Source organism: Bubalus kerabau, chromosome 2 (assembly GCF_029407905.1).
Source record: "Bubalus kerabau isolate K-KA32 ecotype Philippines breed swamp buffalo chromosome 2, PCC_UOA_SB_1v2, whole genome shotgun sequence".
Classification (NCBI taxonomy): Eukaryota; Metazoa; Chordata; class Mammalia; order Artiodactyla; family Bovidae; genus Bubalus; species Bubalus kerabau.
In genome coordinates, this window is record NC_073625.1 from 114,441,469 (window position 1) to 114,462,218 (window position 20,750).

Below are 20,750 nucleotides of genomic sequence, written 5' to 3' on the forward strand. Positions count from 1 at the left end.
TTCCTATGACAGGGACCTACAGAGCAGACCATGAGAACAGCTCAGATGGATCATCTCCACAAGGGCAGACCAGAGGACAGAGTGGTGAGCAGGCTTTATGCCAGGAGAGAAGGAGAAAAGGCAAGTGGTGGAAGACGGTGGAGGACCCAGACTTGCAGAGACTCAGGGAAAATTCAGCCTAACTACTGCAGAGCTTGAATCCAGGGTCGGGTGTGGTCTCCTGGGACCACATTCCCAGTGATCAATCTAGCAGAGCAAAGGGAAAACCCCTCATGCCAGATGACTCCCTTGTTCCTAAATGCTGCTGTGACCAATTACCTGCCTTCGGAGGTGTCTTGGGGGCAGGTTTCTTTTTCACAGTTGCGTCACCTGAAACAAAGACATTCACAGGTTATCTTCTGTGTTTTCACAAGGCTCCTAAGTCCTGGAAGGGTACAGTCTTACCCTCTGGCCGCTCATCCAGACAGAGCCCTCACTTGAATATGCCTTTGGAGACCTTGCAGACTCACATGGACAACCTCACGAGCAAATGAATATCCCTTCTCGGGGGGCCTCCGGAGGGATCCCTGGAACCTCCATAGAGATAAACACTTCAAAAATGCTTAAGTGTCCATTCTCCATTTCAGTGAGGATAATCCCAAACTCACTAACTCTTCTCTTACCCTAACTTTCAGGAAACTCATAAAGGAAATTATGTCAGATAAACTGACTAAATTTAGTCCTTGGTGTGGATCCAAGGGTCTCAGGCTTCCTTTTTGTAACAGACTATGGATTGGTGGCTTTTATTTATTTTTTTAATGTTTGTTGAATGGATCAGTGAATGAATGAACAAATGAATGAACCAATCAGTGGTCCCCTCCATTCTTAAGGCCACACTCTCCAAATAACTCACATAAGATAAATGACCCAAACAGACCAGTTTTGCAGCACAAAACTATTCATTGGTCTAAGTAGTAATATGGTGACTATGCAAAAGTATTCCCAACTATCTTCATGGCTTGTTTTCATATTTCTTTCAGGTCCTTGTTCAAAAGTTATCTAACCTACTTATCCAAATGAAAACCTGCATTCACACAAACATCTGTATATGAATGTTTGTAGTGGGTTTATTTGTGATTGCCCAAAACTAGAAGTTATCCACCTGCCCTTCAACTGGAGAATGGATGACTGCGGTACATCCACATGAGGAAATACCACTCACTCACCAACAAAAAGGAACAAACTTCTGATACACACAGCATGATGAATCTTAATGATTCATCCTTCTCTTCCGCTAAGAGAAGAAAAAGGCTATGTACTGTATAACTCTGTTTGTAGGCCGTTTTAGAAAAGGCAAAACCATAAGGACAGAGAAAAGGTGGGCATGGGAGGGGCTGACTACTGAGGGGCATAAGGACATGTTTTAAGGTGTGGAGCCGTATCTTGGTCATGGTGGTAGTCACAGGACTCTAAACATTTGTCAAGGACTGTGCAATAGAACGGGTGAATTTTATTGTGTGTAAATTACACCTTAATATGAAAAAGGGGAAAGAGTTGCTTAATCAATGCGATCCTCCTGAACCACTCTACATCAAATAGCTGTGGTTTTATAAGAGATTGTCCTTATTTTTAGGAAGAAATACTGAAGTATATAGGTGTAGAGGATACCATAGGTGAAACTTACTTTCAAACTGCTCATAAAAAATAATGTGCATGTATGTATATGTGTATATGTTTGTGAAGAGGTAGAAGGAAAGATAAGTGGAAAACAGAGAGGAGAGAGAATATATGATAAAGCAAACATGATAAAACATCAGTATTTGAAGAATGTGAGTGAAGGGTATACAAGGATTATTTGTATTAAATAGTACAACTTTTCTCTAGTTCTGAAATTTCAGAATAAAAGTTAAACAGAAAGTTAAACAATGTTATGTCCCATCAACATGATGTAGTTGTTCAAAAGAAGGAGAAAGAGAGAACAGTGTCTGGTGAGATGGCTGGAAGGTGGGTCACAGAACAGAGTGGACCTGAAAGATGATCTTTAAAAAAATTTTTTTTTCTTTATGTTAGCATATTTTCTGTTAACTGACATTTCCAGGCATAATCTTATTTGTTTAGCCAGACCATGTGGCATGCAGGACCTTAGTTCTCCTACCAGGGATCAATCCCTTGCCCCCTACAGTGGAAGCAGAGTCGTAGCCATTGGACTGCCAGGGAAGTCCCTTGTGATGATCTGACCTGCAGAGAAGAGTCCTATTGATTAGGAACAGAGTGTCTCAGAGTAGAGAGTCGTGTTTATGATGTTTGGTGGAAGGTCAGTAGGATGATGTTTGGTGGGAGGTGGCTAGAGCACAGGGCTGGTTTCAGAGAGCAGTGGCATGAAGATGCTGGGACAATTTAAGAAGATAGAAAAATTCTGTCCCTCAGTCACACTCATCACATTTCAAGTGCTCATAGCCATACATGGTTAGGGGCTTCCATTGTGCAGATAGAGAGCATTGCAATCATCACAGAAAAATTCTACTGGACAGTTCTAGTCTAGAATGAATGTGCGAGTTAGGTCTTTGTTCTGAGTAACAGGGAGTCCTGACTCAAACAAGAGTCCAGCTAGTCTAGAGGACCTCTGGAGGTCTTTCCAATTCCAGGGCATGAGAAAATCCAATTAGGAGGCTATTGCCATACTCTTAGAAGAAACTGATCCAGGTCTGGCCTTGGTAAAGCCTCCAGAAAATAAAATACAAATACAAGATGGAAGAAAATTTAAAAGATTTTAAAGGCTAAACAAGAGACAGGAACAAAGATTCCTCAGGGATTTCGTGCTTGAATAAATGGGAAAAATTTTTATTGATGCAATATGGAATTTGGGAGTAAAAGATGAGGAGTTTGGCTTGGTCTAAGAGAATGTGGTTGATAAAAGGGTTTAAATAGTATATAGGCTAGAAGTCCAGGATCAGAATTCTAGAAAGAGTTGGTGGAAGCTGAAAGAGAAAGATTACAGGATCAAACATGCAGTCATTAATGGGAACTGTGAGGATGGGTCAGTTCTTTGGGGGGAAAGTACAGTGAAAGATGAAAAAGGGTCTTATCCGAGGTGATGCCACCAGTAAGGAGCTGGGATGAGGCAGAAGGGCTATGGAGGGACTGTCCCTGAGACCCAGGACGGAGGAGGAAGGGCACTAAGAAGGTATGACCAACATCGGGTGATGCGTGGGCAGGAGAGGCACCACCACCTCCAGTTTGAGAGGGCAGGACATGGGGTCAGAAGTTGCTCTAGAGGAGATTCTCAAGAAAACAGGTAGTGAGTCAACTAACCCATCAAGAATTCCCAACATGAGAGGGACACAGAGAGACAGGGTGACAGAAGAGGAAATGTCAAGCTAAGGTTTCTTCTACAGTGAGAGAGAAGAATCCAGATGTGAAAGCAGAAGGCTAGGACTAGGAGAGGAAGAGCCCGGAGATGCTAGGAGGCAAATGCTCCCGGGCACTCTCAGACCCCTCAGAGTGGGCACCAGAGGGGGTACAGAACCCTGGGGATGGGCTGAGCCATGAAGCCCCTGCCCACCTGCACCCAGGACAGATGGGAAGGGGGAGGGCCCAACTGGAAGAGAGTGACCCTTCTGGGAAGGAAAAGGGGGTTCCTCCCAGAGCCAGGACCTGACTTCTTGGGAGCGGGAGAGTGCGGAGGGCTGCTGTTATGGGCTGAGCTGCACCCCGCCCCCTGCTTCCCATTCATACATTGAAGCCCTAAACCCCCAGTACCTCAGAATATGACTATATTTGGAAACAGGAACTTTAAAGAGGTGATTAAATTAAAAGGAGGCTGCTAGGATGGACCTTAATCCAAGCTGACTGGTGTCCTTATAAGAGAAAATTTGGGCCCATGGAGAGACACCAGGAAGACACGCACAGAGCAAAGGCCGTGTGAGGACACGTCCAGAAGGCTGCCCCCTGCAGGCCAAGGTGATAGAGGCCTCAGGAGAAACCAAACCTGCTGACACCCGACCTCAGGCTTCTAGCTTCCAGAACTGTGAGACAACACAGCGCTGACGCTGAGGCCGCCCAGTCTGTGCACACTGGTGGAACTGGGGAGAAGCTCTGGGGGCAGGGTGCCCGCCTCTGGAGCCGTGGGTGAGGAGTTAATAAAGAGGCAAAGATGACATACAGTAAAAGTGAGGACTCCAAAGTTCCCCCTATACTATCTTGGGGCCTGTGGGTAGACTTGCATGGCCAGAAGCAGAACCTGAACTAATATCTGTCTTTCTGTGCTATAGTTAAATATGGTTGAAGGCCAAAGTTTTCTGGTTGTTCAATAAATTTGGAGTATCTCCTGTTTGAATTCATTAGCATCTGAAACTGATTTGGTTCCCATCAGTCACAGCTATTTTAAACATTAACAATGTTCTGTATCCTATTCTATGTATATTTTAGAGGCCCATCTGCTGAAATTCATTAATATGTGTTCTGGGCTTAGGAGAACATGATGAATGGACTAGAAAGCAGAGTTACTGGATTCTAGCACCTGATTTCTTGTAGAGAGCTAGACTCAGCAAGCTGAGTTTCTAATCCATGATGTCATCATCCTTTTTTCATTGGGTTCTTACCCCAACCAAACACAAGCAGGGCACTTCACATTGTTTCCATTTCATGAAAAAGGAGATGGATTTGAATAAAAGTCAGATGCCTTGCTGGGTTCATAAAATGACATGTGGCTGAATTAGAAACAGGACTTCAGCCTTCTGTTGCCCAGCGTGTGGCTGCTTTTCTCCTGTTGTCTCCTGACTCCCTTGGACACTCTCCCCCATCCTCAAATCAGGGCCTTAAAACCCTTCTCTGTCCCTTTGCAGAAATGCAATGGGCATAGGCTCTGGCCCTGGACTTGGGTTCAAATATAGCCCTGTTACTCCCTAAGGGGTGTGACTTAAAACTTGCTATGTAACCTCTTGGAGCTTTAGTGTCCCCATTCAAAGAATGTGGGGAGAATAAATAAAATTTGTTGTAAAGAATTAAGCTATGTTATAAAGCTCAGTTCAGTTCAGTCGCTCAGTCGTGTCTGACTCTTTGCAACCCCATGAACCGCAGCACGCCAGGCCTCCCTGTCCATCACCGATTCCCGGAGTCCACCCAAACCCATGCCCATTGTGTCGGTGAAGGTATAGCATAAAGTACATGTTCCAACACCAGTCTTACCCTCCCCTCCCCAGCCTCTCCCCTCACCCATTCTCCTTTCTTCCCCAAACAGATCCCCAAAGGACTTCTCTGTCCTTTCCTTCATCTGTCTAGTCCCTGCACTGCTGGCCAGGCCAGCTTTATACCTATATGAGCTCTCTCCTGCTGAGAGAGGCCTCAGTACAGGTCAAATTCTCACTGGTCCAGATGCCCAAACTCTCAGTACCTCTTGGGTCACCTACCAGTTTCTTTTCCTCTGGATGCTTCCTTCTTATTATCTTACTATTGCTGTCAGCCTTTTGTCCCCCACCTCCTACTCCAACATCCTAAACTTTCTGCATTAGCCATTGTAAGAGAGGAGTTTCACAGAAATAGAAAAAGATGTAACCATCCTTGCAAACCCCATGGTGGCTTCTGGCCACAGGGCCTGTAAGGAGAGCAGAGCATCCTCCTTCTCCTTGCCCAGGGTCTGTCCCTCTCCCAGACAGCCAGTCCCAGGCAGTATACCCCTCCTGGCACAGCACTGCCCCCCAAACTCTCAAGCTCTCCAAACTACCCTAAGCTCCTCTCTTTATCCCTCTGTTTGCTGTCCTCATTTTCCCTGGAGCCCAGACCTCTCTCCTGAGCCCACCCATACACCCCACTACCTGACACCATCTCCCCAGGCACACACTGTAAACCCAACACCTGAAACCAAATGCAGTTCTTCTCCCCACACTGCTGCTCATCTCCATTTCTCCCAAGCCCCCCACCCACCACCCCTGCCCATTTCCAGACACTGACTAACATCTTTCAATTCCATCAACAAAATAACTTCCTTGGTTCCTCTTTCCATATCCCCTCTGTTACCATTCCAGTCCTTACTGTAGCACCTCCTACACTTGTGCTCCCTGTCCCCACCCAGTACATCCATCACTCTGTAGCCAAAGTGATCTTTGTCAAAAGCAAACCTGATGTCACTCCACTGTTTACACTTTTCCAGTGGCTGCCCATTGCCTCTTAGGATCAAGTCCAACTCATCAGACGGGTTTCCGAGATCTGTCCCCAGCTTTCATCTCCAGCCTTCTTTCTAACTCTTGGGGAATACCCTCACCCATGCCTTCTATGCTCAATGGCAGTGGTTCTCAAAATTTAGCATGCCTGATAATAATCATCCAGGAGAATTACTAAAACCACAGATTCCTGACCTTCCTTGGGGTGTGGATGCTGCTGATCCCTGTGCCTTCTGGGGATACCGCTTCGTATACTACACTGAAGGCCTTTCAGTTTCAACAGTGCCAGGCTTTTGTTGTCAGCTCTTTGCTGACTCATTCACATATCACTGCTGCCGGGTGGGTCCCATACCCCTCTGAGGTGGTTTCATCAGCAGTTATCACAAGGCATGGCAACTGCGGAAACCTGCCCCCAGTACGCATACACCCTGCAAGTTCCCTGAGGACAGGCACAGGGCCATTATGTTCATCTTCTGTATCCCCAGGCCTTGCTCAGTACCAGGAACAGGCTAGAAAATACCTTTTAAAGGAATGAGTGGAATCCCTGGGGAACTCTGCTAACACGGAATTTCCTGAGAACACTTCATCACAGCCCTGGGCTCTGATGCTCAGAGATGAAGCCCGTTGGCTTGAATCCTGTGCAACATTCCATGAAAAGGAGAAGGCCCCTAGCTCTGTCACCAATTTAGATCAAAGTGGCCAGGTGCTGAGCCTTCCACCCCAGACGGAGACTGAGTCTGGAAGAAGTGAAGCAGCCCAATAAAAACATCAAAATCAAAACACTGAATTTAGAAGCCTCCTGGGAAACCTGGAGCTGGGCTGGAAAGACTAGCTTCCAATCGTGTGGGTAAGGCATCTTTTGCTTTTGCCCCAGCCTGCCCACACCCAGCTAGTTCTGGCCTCATGAACCTTCCTTCTGCCCTGGGAGGGAGGAGGTTAGCACCCCACAGGAGTTTCCACGCTGCTCAATTTGAAGACACATGAGTCTGTCTCTCCAGCGAATCCATAGAGCAGAAAGATCAGAGTCAGCCATTGAGAGATATTTACAGAGCTCGAAGGTGGATCTCACAGCTTCCAAAGGGTCTGAGATAATGAAGAGCTGGAGGAAACCGGGGAGGTAGCATCAGTAGCCTTGGGTCCAGGGAGGTCCCTGGATCTCTGCCTCTCTGGGGACATTTCCCTTTTTAGGTAGCTGGCTAAAAATAGACATCAAACCCTTCACAATTCCCCAAATAAGCATTCACTTTCTGCCACAAGCTCCTGAAGGGGACACGGGTTGGGTGACATGTGAAGGGAGCACCCACCCTGCAGGCTGTGTCACAGCAAGGGGTGGCGGTGAGGATCTGGGGAAGGGGCTAGATCTCACTGTCCTGCACCGGGCAGGCTCAGGGCCCCAGGGGGCTTTAAACAGCACCCTCGACACCGTCCCCCTCCACCCCCACCCCACACACATCAGGCCCTTTCCAGCCCCTCCTTACAAACTTGTGGAAAAACATTGGTCATTTTCCCAGAATGAACATCTCTGGGCAAATTTCCTGTACACATTCCCTCACAGCAAAAGCCATCACATAAGATTCCAGAGGAACACTGATCCTCTTGTTACTGCAAACACCCAGCCCCAGGCCGCTGGGACACAGAACATTGGGGCCGTTGTGAAAGGGGCAGCCCGCATGGCTGGGACAGCAGCACCAGCGTTGTCTGACTGGCACCCTCCAGGGCATCCCTGGGAGGACCCACACTGCCATGGAACTGGCTCGTGGGAGACGACGGAAGAGCAGGGAAGTAGACGGACCCAGCAACCCAGGGGTGGAAGCACAGGTCCACACACACAGTGTGCTGGAGGGTGGCATGAGCACCAAGACCAATACTTTGGTTGGGAGTAACCAGGAGTTGGCTCAGCTTTCAAAGACATTCATGGAAATAGCCCCGCTTCTCTTCCAGGGTCCCACAACTTTCCCTGTGGAGCAAGTCTCAATGCCAAGTCTTAACCTCTCTAGCATTTCCTTCCAGCCCTTTGACTCCTGGAGAGCATATTGAAAAGAAAGATGGGATCCTGGAGAAACCCTTCAAGATAATTGGACACTGCTTTTGATACCCCAAAATGCTTTCAAGGTGACCGACTTTTGGTTTCAGGGAAAGACACATTCAGGAGACCAAGGCAAAGACATCTAAGAGCATCATAATCTGGGACAGTACTGAGGGAACTCAAAGAGACTGGTAAAAGGGGTGAAGCTCAGGCCAAGACCAGGCATAGAACACAAGGGGTGTTCCACTTTCACCATCTCCAGATCCCAGGAACATGGGAACTGATGAAGACACTTCGAAAGGGAAATACTTACTATATCCCTATTTCAGGCCAGCCACTGAAATTTCAGAGATGGACAGGCCTTGGTTCCTATTCCCTAATCGTACATGTGCCCTATGGATGTTTCTGTCTTTTCTAAAAGATCATCAGCTTTACAAACTGATAGGAGGAATCCCTGGGCCTGTTATCACAGTGCCTCTCTGTATTTTCTTTTTCTTTTTGGCCACATTACGTAGCAAGTGGGATCCTAGACCAGGGATCCTGGTTCCTAGACCAGGGATTGAACCCGAACCCTCTGTGTTGGAAGCTCAGAGTCTTAATCACCGGATCCTGCCTTTCTGTATTTTTCTTAAGCCATTCCTTAAGCCCCAGCAATGTCTCTTTCACACAAAACTTGTCAGATCCCCTCCAGCTGGAACACCCTAAACCTGGACACCATGCATACAGCCTCCCTCCTGTCTGGATGTCTCTGCTGCTGTGTGTTCACACTTGCTGGAGCTTCCACTTTCCACACACCAGATGATGCTTTAGCCAACCCTGCATCACTCCAAAGAAAAACATTCTATTGAATGGCCTGATGTTAGAGCTAGAAAAGGCCTGGGGTCAGTTGGAGAAAGTCCCCACTTGACACTGTAGAAGGAGGAGGGGCTTTGACCAAGGTCAAGGCCACATTCAACCAGAGGCAGAACCAAGAACCTTCAGTCTCTGCTCTCCACCCCAAGGGCTGTCTGGTGGTACCTTGTGCCTGAGTGCTGGCCCAGCATGGGGCACACACAGTAAAGGGGCATCTGGAGGTCCGACAGGGAAGGGTGTTGCGGCCCCCCACGTCCCCACACCCCCACAGGTGGAAGATGTTTTTCCTCCAGCCCACGCTCCTCTCCTGTTCCTTCTTCAAAGGTGGGAGACGACCCACTCTGGGCTGGAGATGTGTGTAAAGTTTTCCAGGAGTGCAGACACTACATTTCCATCAAGAGGGGGGAAAGCGGCCAGAAAGAAGAATGGACAATTGACAAAAGTCAAATATGGGACCGTGGGTTAGATAGTATCAGTTCAATGTTAGATGTCCTGATTTTAAGAACTGCATTGCGGTTATATTCTTAGAAGATACACAATAAGACATTTAGAGGTCAAGGGCATGATGTCTATTTGTAAGCAGTATATATATTTGTCTCTATGTGAAAGTGAAAAGTCGCTCAGTCTTGTACGACTCTTTGCCACCCCATAGACTATACAGGGGGACTTCTCCAGGCCAGAATACTGGAGTGGGTAGCCACTCCCTTCTCCAGGGGATCTTCCTAACCCAGGGATCGAACCCAGGTCTCCCACATTGCAGGCAGATTCTTTATCAGCTGAACCACAAGGGAAATTCATCTCTATATGGTGAATGGTGAATATGTATGACTAGATATAGCATATATATGGTATTATAAATATAGATATGAATATTTGATGAATGGTGTATGAATGCAGAGTTCCAAAGAACAGCAAGAAGAGATAAGAAAGCCTTCCTCAGTGATCAGTGCAAAGAAATAGAGGAAAACAACAGAATGGGAAAGACTAGAGATCTCTTCAAGAAAATTAGAGATACCAAGGGGACATTTCATGCAAAGATGGGCTCGATAAGGGACAGAAATGGTATGGACCTAACAGAAGCAGAAGATATCAAGAAGAGGTGGCAAGAATACACAGAAGAACTGTACAAAAAAGATCTTCACGACCCAGATAATCATGATGGTGTGATCACTCACCTACAGCCAGACATCCAGGAATGTGAAGTCAAGTGGGCCTTAGAAAGCATCACTACGAACAAAGCTAGTGGAGGTGATGGAATTCCAGTGGAGCTATTTCAAATCCTGAAAGATGATGCTGTGAAAGTGCTGCACTCAATATGCCAGCAAATTTGGAAAACTCAGCAGCGCCCACAGGACTGGAAAAGGTCACTTTTCATTCCAATCCCAAAGAAAGGTAATGCCAAAGAATGCTCAAACTACCGCACAATTGCACTCATCTCACATGCTAGTAAAGAAATGCTCAAAATTCTCCAAGCCAGGCTTCAGCAATATGTGAACTGTGAACTTTCTGATGTTCAAGCTGGTTTTAGAAAAGGCAGAGGAACCAGAGATCAAATTGCCAACATCTGCTGGATCATGGAAAAAGCAAGAGAGTTCCAGAAAAACATCTATTTCTGCTTTATTGACTATGCCAAAGCCTTCGACTGTGTGGATCACAAGAAACTGTGGAAAATTCTGAAAGAGATGGGAATAGCAGACTACCTGACCTGCCTCTTGAGAAATCTGTATGCAGGTCAGAAAGCAACAGTTAGAACTGGACATGGAATAACAGACTGGTTCCAAATAGGAAAAGGAGTATGTCAAGGCTGTATATTATCACCCTGCTTATTTAACTTATATGCAGAGTACATCATGAGAAACGCTGGGCTGGAAGAAACACAAGCTGGAATCAAGATTGCCGGGAGAAATATCAATAACCTCAGATATGCAGATGACACCACCCTTATGGCAGAAAGTGAAGAGGAACTCAAAAGCCTCTTGATGAAAGTGAAAGTGGAGAGTGAAAAAGTTGGCTTAAAGCTCAACATTCAGAAAATGAAACTCATGGCATCTGGTCCCATCACTTCATGGGAAATAGATGGGGAAATAGTGGAAACAGTATCAGACTTTATTTTTTGGGACTCCAAAATCACTGTAGATGGTGACTGCAGCCATAAAATTAAAAGACGCTTACTCCTTGGAATGAAAGTTATGACCAACCTAGGTAGCATATTCCAAAGCAGAGACATTACTTTGCCAACAAAGGTCCGTCTAGTCAAGGCTATGGTTTTTCCTGTGGTCATGTATGGATGTGAGAGTTGGACTGTGAAGAAGGCTGAGCACCGAAGAATTGATGCTTTTGAACTGTGGTGTTGGAGAAGACTCTTGAGAGTCCCTTGGACTGCAAGGAGATCCATCCAGTCCATTCTGAAGGAGATCAGCCCTGGGATTTCTTTGGAGGGAATGATGCTGAAGCTGAAACTCCAGTACTTTGGCCACCTCATGCGAAGAGTTGACTCATTGGAAAAGACCCTGATGCTGGGAGGGATTGGGGGTGGGAGGAGAAGGGGATGACAGAGGATGAGATGGCTGGATGGCATCACCGACTTGATGGACACGAGTCTGAGTGAACTCCAGGAGTTGGTGATGGACAGAGAGGCCTGGTGCGCTGCGATTCATGGGGTCACAAAGAGTCGGACACGACTGAGGACTGAACTGAACTGTATATATATGAGTTTATACATAATGACAAAACAATAGGACAAAATGTAAATAATGGAAGTTTCTTATACTGTTCTTGCACCTTTTCTGTAAATTTGAAATTATACCAGAATAAAGTTATAAAAAAACTTCCCATTGAGAGGCATGCAGCAAAGACCCTGACAGGTCTCAAGAACCAGTAAAAGCATACCAGCTGTCACCTTTTTCTCCCCGCAGCTCTGAGGGCAGTCAGACCTGTGTCCCCTGGAGGATGGTGCCTCTGCTGTTTGGATAGCACAAGGATGGCCCTGAGACTGTGGAAGGCGCAGACTGGTGCCGGGGGAGCGTGGGTCAGGGCTGCCCTCACAGTGCCCACATCTTACCAGCTGCCAGACTCTGGGCAGGGCAGTTTAGCTCTCAAGGCTCAGTTCAGCTCATCTGTAAAATGGAACAACTAATTGTAGCTCAGTGGAATGAGACTTGCCTGAAGCAACACAGACTGAGTGTCTAAGATGATGCCTGCTACATAGGTGCTCAGGAAAACTCTTGTTTGGTGCGATGGGCGGATGACTGAATCAGAGGCCCTTGTGATCTTCTGTAGCACTTGCGCATTTCTCCCTCTAGTCTTTCCTCAATAAGAGGAATGTTATTCCTCATCAACCAAACCACATTTCTCTCCTCATCTGTAACCTGGCTCACCATCTCCGTCATTCAGAAATCTTCCCTCACTTCCCAAATCTGACAGCCTCCTCACCTCTGTACTTGTGAGCTGGTTGTCCAGCAGGTTAACTTGTACTTCCACCAGTTTTCTCTCATCCAGCCCCTTGGGTTTGGGCAAATCAGCTTGGCTTTTCCCTCATGTTCCCCAGAGCTTGGCTGCAGCGGTGGCCCCAGGGACTCTTAGGCAATGTGTGGACGAGGACCATCCACTCTCGTACCTGACAGCTCTTCACAGGACCAAACACTCAAGCTGGGAAGGGGAGGCCACCAGACATGCATCTGGCCACCATCTGTTTGACAAGGAAACCACTCAGCTTTCCCTTGGCCACTGGAGGAAAGATGTATTTCCTGGTTACATTAGGTACTTCCCAGTCCTAGACAAAAATGAATACACATACACAGCCAGACCACTCAACGACGTGAGAATCTGGGCTTTCTCATGGAATCAGAAATGCCTGGGGCAGAGGATGGCAATGCTAACAGAATAAGACAAGTTGAAGAGGTGCACAGACTGCGTAATTCCACTTCTGTGGGAAAAAATTCAACTGATGTATTTGCATGTGTATATAAGAATATTTATCAAACAGTAATTGTGAATATATTTAAGGAGGTGAGTGGGATTAGGGTAAGATGAAAGAGGGCTTTCATGTTGCACTGGGTAAACTTATGTACTATTCAAAATATTTGAACAAGAAGACAGGCATATTTAATGTATGTAATTAAAAAATAATGCAAATTATCCCCCAAAGTAAGAAAAGAACTTGGGGTGCAACCCTGAAAGACATCCCCTTCATTTCCTGTCTTGGGCAGCTGCCTTCTCAGGAGCCTCCTGGGAAGGGAGCCCCAGGGTGGTGCGCAGGTACCCTGGGAACTTGCAGGTTTCTGAAGGAATCACCCCGCTGATGCTCTCAGCATCCCAGCGGGTGACGGCTGGGGTAATGAGGGGGCAGGGGTTGTGGGCCAGCAAAGAGATTCAGCGTGGCCATTACCATACATGGAGACACACACTTCCATCCTTTTGGGAGTAAGACATCTGTCTGTGACTCCAACTTGAAGGCTTTTCTACACAGAGTGAAATTTCCCTTCAGCAGACAAGCAGTGTCGGCTGGAGTTAATGCCATCACAGATGTGTGTGTCTGCTAGGGAGAGAAAGCACTTTCAGCCAGCCCCGCCCCTCCTGTTAAGCAGCACTGCCCACTGAGCCCCATTCCCTGAGCCCTCTGCAGGGGAAAGAACCATGGGGTTCAGCCTCTACCAAAGAGCATCTTGCTCCCTCTGTAAAGGCGGGTGCTGGAATACCCTGAGGACCTGGGCCTGAGGAGCCCCCAGGTGCTTCCACATTTAAGGGAGGCAGTAGAGAAGACCTGCTTCTGCTTTCTCAAGACCAGCGGAGCAAGAGCACTAGGCTTCCCTCTGGAGCAGCTGCTCACCAGCCTGACTGGCAGCACCTTGGGAGGGCCCAGGAGCTGAAACAAATACTGAAGCTGTCCACCACCAGAGGAGGTTCTGATCCAGTGAGTCTGGGGTACAGCAGATGGCAGCGTTTTTAAATGGTCCCTAGGTGAATCTAATATGCAGCCATTGCGAGCCCCTTCCCTAGAAGTGCATGATGACAACTCGACCAGGGTTTTCTGAAGACTTCTCCAGGGCCACAAACCCACGAGGCTGCTCAGTCTCCAGCTTGTGTCTCTCTTTCACAACTCTGCTCCCACCCCACCTCCCTTCCCGGGGATCTCATTGGAATGGATGTGCCAGGGCGGAGGACAGGAGACCGCTGGCCTCCCAGCTGGAACCCCAGGGATCCCTGCTTCTGCCCCACGAGGGAAGAACAGCCGTTCAGACCAGTTCACTGCCACTTGGTGCTCTTCTAAGAGCCCACGCCTCTCCTGCTGATTTGCTCCCATAACTAAGAGCACAGGCCCAAGTCAGAAGGTAAAATCACTAACCCCTTCTCACCAGGTTTTTTGAAAGAATTGTTTCTGCATTTCCAACAACTCATTAAATTCCTACTTTGGATACTCAGAGGCTCCTGGGTAGTTAGATATCCATGAGAAATTATCACTCCAGTTCGGTTGGCACAGCATACTGCAGGCTGAGAGGGCCCCCTGACAGCCTAGCTGGTATGTGCATGAGGAACCCAAGCTCCTCACTGGGGAGGGATATATGTTGCTTTGATGAGATGCAAATAAAACTAAGTTCCAGAACACTGCCTTGTAATGGAAAAGTGGAGGCAGCCTGTGAATTACCCTCGCTCACTTTCCCTTGTTAGCACAGGTATTCAGGAGTTTGTCTTGTCTTTTGCTCTTTAAAACACAGAGAGAGCATGTTGGGATGTCCAGGAAACCCCATACCTCCTGTTAACATTGGAGCTTTCAAGGCAAAGTTCTAACAAAATTAGACAATAGTTCATCAGTAGGGGAAGCCAGGAGAAGTCAATGGCACCCCACTCCAGTACTCTTGCCTGGAGAATCCCATGGACGGAGGAGCCTGGTAGGCTGCAGTCCGTGGGGTCACTAGGAGTCAGACACAGCTGAGCGACTTCACTTTCACTTTTCACCTTCATGCATTGGAGAAGGAAATGGCAACCCACTCCAGTGTTCTTGCCTGGAGAATCCCAGGGACGGGGGAGCCTGGTGGGCTGCCGTCTCTGGGCTTGCACAGAGTCAGACACGACTGAAGTGACTTAGCAGCAGCAGCAGCAGCAGGGGAAGCCAGGGCTGCATTATGATCTTTGTGGACTCTAAGCACCTTTGCCTTTCAAGGCCCCTTTATTCATTAAAGAAAAAAAAATATATATATATGTATATATGTAAGTTACATTTTATAACTGCATTGGTATAAAGATGAATATTAATATTAAAAATTAAAACATCTTCTTTGATCTAAAAGTTAATTTTCTTCCTAATTTTATAAGATACTGAAACATTTTTGTGGGACTGTAAAAGCCCCCCCATAAGATGAGGGGGTCCTGGAGGAGGCCGAGATCCAAAAAGAGGGAGAAAGCCGTGCAGAGTCACAGAAAAAGCCCCATTCCTGCTCAGCTGTTTAGACCACAGCTGCAAGCTGATTCCAAAAGATGTGGGTAAGGCCCTTCTACGAACAGGTCACGGCACCGTCATCCTGAAAGGCGCACCCCTGAGTTGGCCCAGTCACCTTACAAAGTAGGAGGGAGGAGGAGAAAGACATGTCACCATGACACTGGGAAGGAGACAGCCTTCTGGCAGAAGTGGGTACTGAGTACTATGGGGGCTCACAGGAGGGAAGAGCTCCTTTCAGCCAGAGCAAGGACAAACTCAGGGATGAGACAGCTTCTCCGTGGGAGTCTGTCTGAAGACAGAGATGCCCAAGGAAAGGCACGAGGGGAGGAGCACAGGGATGGCTGGAGCACGCCGAGGAGCTCAACTTGCCTTGAGGATAAAACGGGGGAAAGGAGCTGGGGGGCGGGGGCAGCACTCAGACGGGAAGGCTGAGGTGCGATGTCAGCAGGTGTGTGCACGTGTGGCAGGCGTGCCAGGGCGGCCACCTGGAAAGGTTCACTCATACGGGGCTGGTGGGCTCTGCGGGTGACTGGGGACTCCAGCTGGGATTGATCTGGTCAGAGACCCCTTTGAGAAGGTGCATCTGGCAGGAAAGACAGCTGAGAGAGACTAGGGGATGGTCTCCCAGGGGTCTTGGTGGGAAGCAGAAGGGGCCTGACTGGGGCTGACAGAGGACATGGATATGCTTCGGCCGGAAGACATGGGAGGGATGAGGAAGGGTCACCAGGGGCTCATGGAGTACCAGGGTGAGCACAGGGGCCAGGCTCTGCAGAGCACAGGCAAGGCAGTGGCAGCCCTTGGTCCTAGGCTTACCTGGAAGAGCTGAACAGGTACTTACTTTCTGTTCCTAGCACTGGAGGAAGAGAGCTCTTCGGCCTCCGGGCTTTCATCTCCGGGGCCTTGGCATTTTCACTGGCGGGGGCATCTGGAACTAAATGGGAACAACAAACATGAGTCGGCAGCCACCCAGGGAAAGAAGCAGAAGAGACGTTGCAATAAAAATCCCACCTCCACCACCCACCACGATAGTCCTTCCCACCCTGCTCCACTCAGAGGGCCCTTCGTGTTACGGGGCAGATGGCACCTGGGCTGGCATCAAGAGCACCAAAGACGGAGCAGTTGTGCCACCAGGCCTTATACATCAAGTGCAGAGCAAAGTCCCCCTGAAGATGGATGGACAGGCCTCCCTGGGAGCTGGTGAGCATTTCCACCTCTGCTGTGGGTGCGGGCCAGCAGAACCACATCAGCAGGGCCCCTCTGCTCACCCAGGCACTGCCTTTCTCTTCACTGGGTCTTAACCCACTTGGGCTAAACATTCTGGACTTCCAGAAGCCTGCTCTGTGCAGAGAGGTCTCTTAACCAGAGGAAGCAAGGCACAGGATGGCTGCCCCTGGGCTCGATCTGGAGGGGTCTTGAAGCCTCCGTTTTCTCTAACTCCCTTGGAACAAGGGCACTGACAGTCAGAACTCCAGATCAGATGGAGGCCTCTGAGCCAGCAGTCGGCATGCTTCACTCGCTCTGGATTTGGACGTGTCATGGGGGCTTCTGCACTCTCCCCAAAGCGGACCCAGTGGAACCCCGCAGTGGTAGCCTCTGGGCAGAGCTGAAATGCTACACGACTCCTCAGGCCTGTCCTCCACTATCCTTCTTCACGTTCACGCCAAGTGTGGATGATGCCAGGGGAAGCCCTCCCTTGGCAGCAGGGCATCAACTACAAACTGGCACTTGCCATGGGCTCTTGCCATCTACCTCCACAAAGATTCAATAGGTGCTGCTGACCTCCAATACCTCCCAAAAGGAGTTCAGGAGGGAGAGCAGAGCCAAGGCACTCTGCGCTCTGGGAGGGCAGCAGGTAGGAAACTCGCAGGACACAACTTCAGATAAACATACTTTCAGGAGCAAATTTTAGGAGCCCAATTCTTGTATCTCCTCATATCTAGAAAAACACTAAAATCCTTCATGGTGATGACTGTTTCTCGTGACTAGCACAAGCTTCATGAGACTAGCAGAAACCTTTTGGAAAAATATGTGCTTGATTGCATGTATTCACCCTTCACTAAAATTTCATATATACTTACCTTTCTGCCCCCATCTCTTTGGAGCAGTTTCTCAGAGCTATCTGAGGTGCTGTTTCCTGGGTTATGGTCCTCATTTTGCGCTAAATAAAGCTTAACTTGCAACTCTCACGTTACGCTTTTTTTTTTTTTTTTTAATTGCCAAGGATAACATGGTGCTGGGCTGGGCTGAGTGGAAAAGGAAAAGGCCCTCACTGGGCCTTAAAGAGACCGGACCAGAGCAAATTGCAGGGAAACTGCCTGCGGACCAGGATAAGGAGGAGCTGGCTGTGCTGCTATCACTAGGTTCCAGCATTTTCCCCACAAGGAACTCCCTTCAGAGGCTGTGCTAGGAGGGAGCCTCCCCCACTCAGAGCCCCTTCCTGTGCATCCTCTTCCTGCCCCTGAAGAGGAAGCACAAGGGAGAAAGGAGCGGGTGGGACTTTCCAGCTGAGGCTTGGCCACATTGCTGTGGCTTGGCTGGTGAGGAAGGGCCATCTCCCTGTCCCTCCTCCAAGGTGGGGCAATCCTGGCTGCTAACACGTGCTCTCCCCTAGACTGGACACTAGGGGCTCTGGCGGGTGGGCACATAAGCACAGAACTAGGGGCTGGGCACGTACGCTTCCCCAGCATGCAGACTCAGTGCTCCTCTCAGGATGCATTGCTCCTTCTAGATGGCGTTGGGTTCCTTTCCTGCTCTAGAATGTGGGTCTCTCCCTATGTATTCCTTTACACCAATAGGCTTCCTTCCTAAGCCAAGGCCAGCCCACTCTTTGTTAGCTGGGTAATCCAGGAATCCCCCTGCCCTGCTGCCATCCCCAGCTGAGTGTTATCCTCTGCTGCCTTCCGTAAGAGCCAAAAAGCCCCAGACGATGAGCCAGGGGCCCCGCCATCCAGAGCCAACATGGCCTGTGTCCTGTCTCCTCAGTGGGCTGCCCCACATTGGTCTCCGTGTGGATATGGAAAAAGGAGCAGGAAGTGCCATGGGGAAGGGAGGATTTCATTTGCTCTTATTGGGTATTCTCCCCAGAAATAGAAATCATTGTCATCTACAGAAAAATCCTTGAAGTGAAGTGAAGTCACTCAGTCGTGTCCGACTCTTTGCAATGCCATGGATTGTAGCCTACTATGCTCCTCCATCCATGGGGTTTTCCAGGCAAAAATACTGGAGTGGGTTGCCATTGCCTTCTCCAGAAAAATCCTTAGTACATATTTATTAACCTTTGGTTCTCAACCTTGGCTGCTCATTAGAAGCACCTGTACCTTGGTATCTCACTCCCCAGATCCCAACTTGATTGGCCTGTGTGGGGAGGCTGGTGTCAATAATATGCCACCAGGCTGAAAACTGCTAGTCTCTCTGCTCAGGTGGGTGGGTCTTCGGGTGAGCGCAGAGGTAGGGGCGGGTCTCAGGGACTACTGCTCGAGTCAAGAAAACCTGTCCATGCTTCCCTGACATTTGTGGATGAGGCTGCCATAAACCAAGGTCATGAGATGAGTCTAGTTTCCCTTGTCTGAGGCCCTCCCTTCTTCCCTTGCTTCCAGACCAGCACCGACAGCACCAATAACAATTCAAAGAAAGGCACACGCAGACACTTCTTTGTTTTCCCCCCTTTTACGGAAGAGGAGGTGAGGACAGAGTAGGCACACACAGTCCTCTTTTCCTTGGCATCAGCACTCTTCTCGCCATCTTTTTCCCAGTGAGTTCCAGGGCATCAGAGGAGGGAGGTAAAGAACGGTCAAGACTTTTTATTTTAATGATGGGGAGACTGAGGCCCAAGCAAGCAAAGGATGAGAGGGCCAGTCTCCATGAGTGCCTGAAAGAAGGCAGACAGGGACTGAGATTCCTTCTCTCCTCGTGGGGTTGTGGTGGACTTTGCTTCTGAGCACCATTAGAGTCAGGAAGGAGAGAGGAGGGCTCTAGTTTCGCCTTTGTCATCAGGAATCCTGGGATCATGCCCCGGGTCTCTATTTCCACATTTGTACAAAGGAAATGACACTTATTTTCTCTGCCTTGCAGCACTGCAAGACTCTAGGGAGAGAAGGCATGCAACGGTGATCATTTACCTATTCATTCACTTCTCCTGTTTGCCACATTGTCTGGCCTCCTTCCCAAATCCACTTTAAGATCCTCCCTCTTCAGAAAGCCCTCCCGGAGGCCCTGCTGTATGTTTCCTGCCCCTGCATCCGTCCTCAGAGCGTGGGTGACTGCTTTACAGTGACCTGTGAGCCTGGCAGGCTACAGTCCTTGGGGTCACCAAGAGTCGGACACAACTGTCTTGTGCTTTGAGTTTTGTTTGTAGAGGTTCCCTGCGCTTATCTTTCCATCTGGCCCTGGGGAAATGGGCTCAACTTTCACTGTCAAACCAGGCACTCCTGCAGACATGGAGCACTGCAGGGGTGGGAGGAGCCCCCCTTTCCTCTGCAGCACCCCCGCCCCCCTGGGGGTTGTGCCTGTACCACAAGCCATTAACTATCAGTCTGTCCGTGAGAACCACAGCAAGGAGTAGGCTGGGAGGACCATGTGCTTAATCAGAACCAGCTTTGTGCTCACACGCCTGCCCAGGGGATAAAAATAATAGTTATAAAAGTTTAAGAGCAGCGTGTATTTTCTGTCTATTTTAATCAGCTTGTGATGAAACTGAACTCCATTTCTAGACCTGGGCCCCAGGGCTGGAAGTCCTTTGCTGGACTGCTTGTGCCCCCAGAGAAACACGGGGGAGGAAGGTAGTGGTGTGGGGACATGGGGGGCCTTGACATAGAGAGGAATACACATCCTTATATGGACAACGCCTCACCACTTCCACTCCTGGGCTAGCTCTGGGCTCAGCCTCCACCGCAGCCTTTCTCCTTCTGTCTCCCCCAAGAGAGGTCATTCCCAGAGCTGCAACTCTCGGTAAGGGGAATGATGTCTTGGGAGGCTTCTGAGTGGGTGTCTGAGCTTCCAGGAGCCCCCAGAATGGGTAGAGCAGAGGGGCTGGCCTCTCTCTCTCTGCCCCGGAGCAAGCAGCATGCTGGCAAGGCCAGGAGAGAGAGGTCGGACCAGAATGAGTGTCTTCCCAGCTCTGTAGTCCAGTGATCATGAGTCTCTGGGCAAGCTCCTGATCTTCTTCACCAGGAAAATGAGAACAGCCACACCTCCCAGAGGAGATGAGATGTGGAGTAACAGCTGGCATTTATTGGGTACTTAGTCCATGCCTGGGCATCTGTGCTAAGTTGCTTCAGTCGTGTCTGACTCTTTGAGACCC

General features: G+C 48.8%; 1 protein-coding gene across 4 annotated transcripts in view; it reads right to left on the minus strand.

Moving 5' to 3' along the window:
• The window catches only part of MYLK (myosin light chain kinase), a 191,886-nt gene that overhangs the window by 53,826 nt on the left and 117,310 nt on the right, over positions 1-20,750 (minus strand). For 3 of the 4 annotated variants that reach the window (XM_055568413.1, XM_055568411.1, XM_055568412.1), the window contains 2 exons: positions 16,290-16,382; positions 319-369 (listed from right to left, as the gene is read on the minus strand). In XM_055568413.1, coding sequence (XP_055424388.1) covers positions 319-369; positions 16,290-16,382 — 144 coding nt within the window. The remainder of the gene's footprint in view (positions 1-318; positions 370-16,289; positions 16,383-20,750) is intronic. The other variant, XM_055568414.1, reaches the window with a different exon arrangement.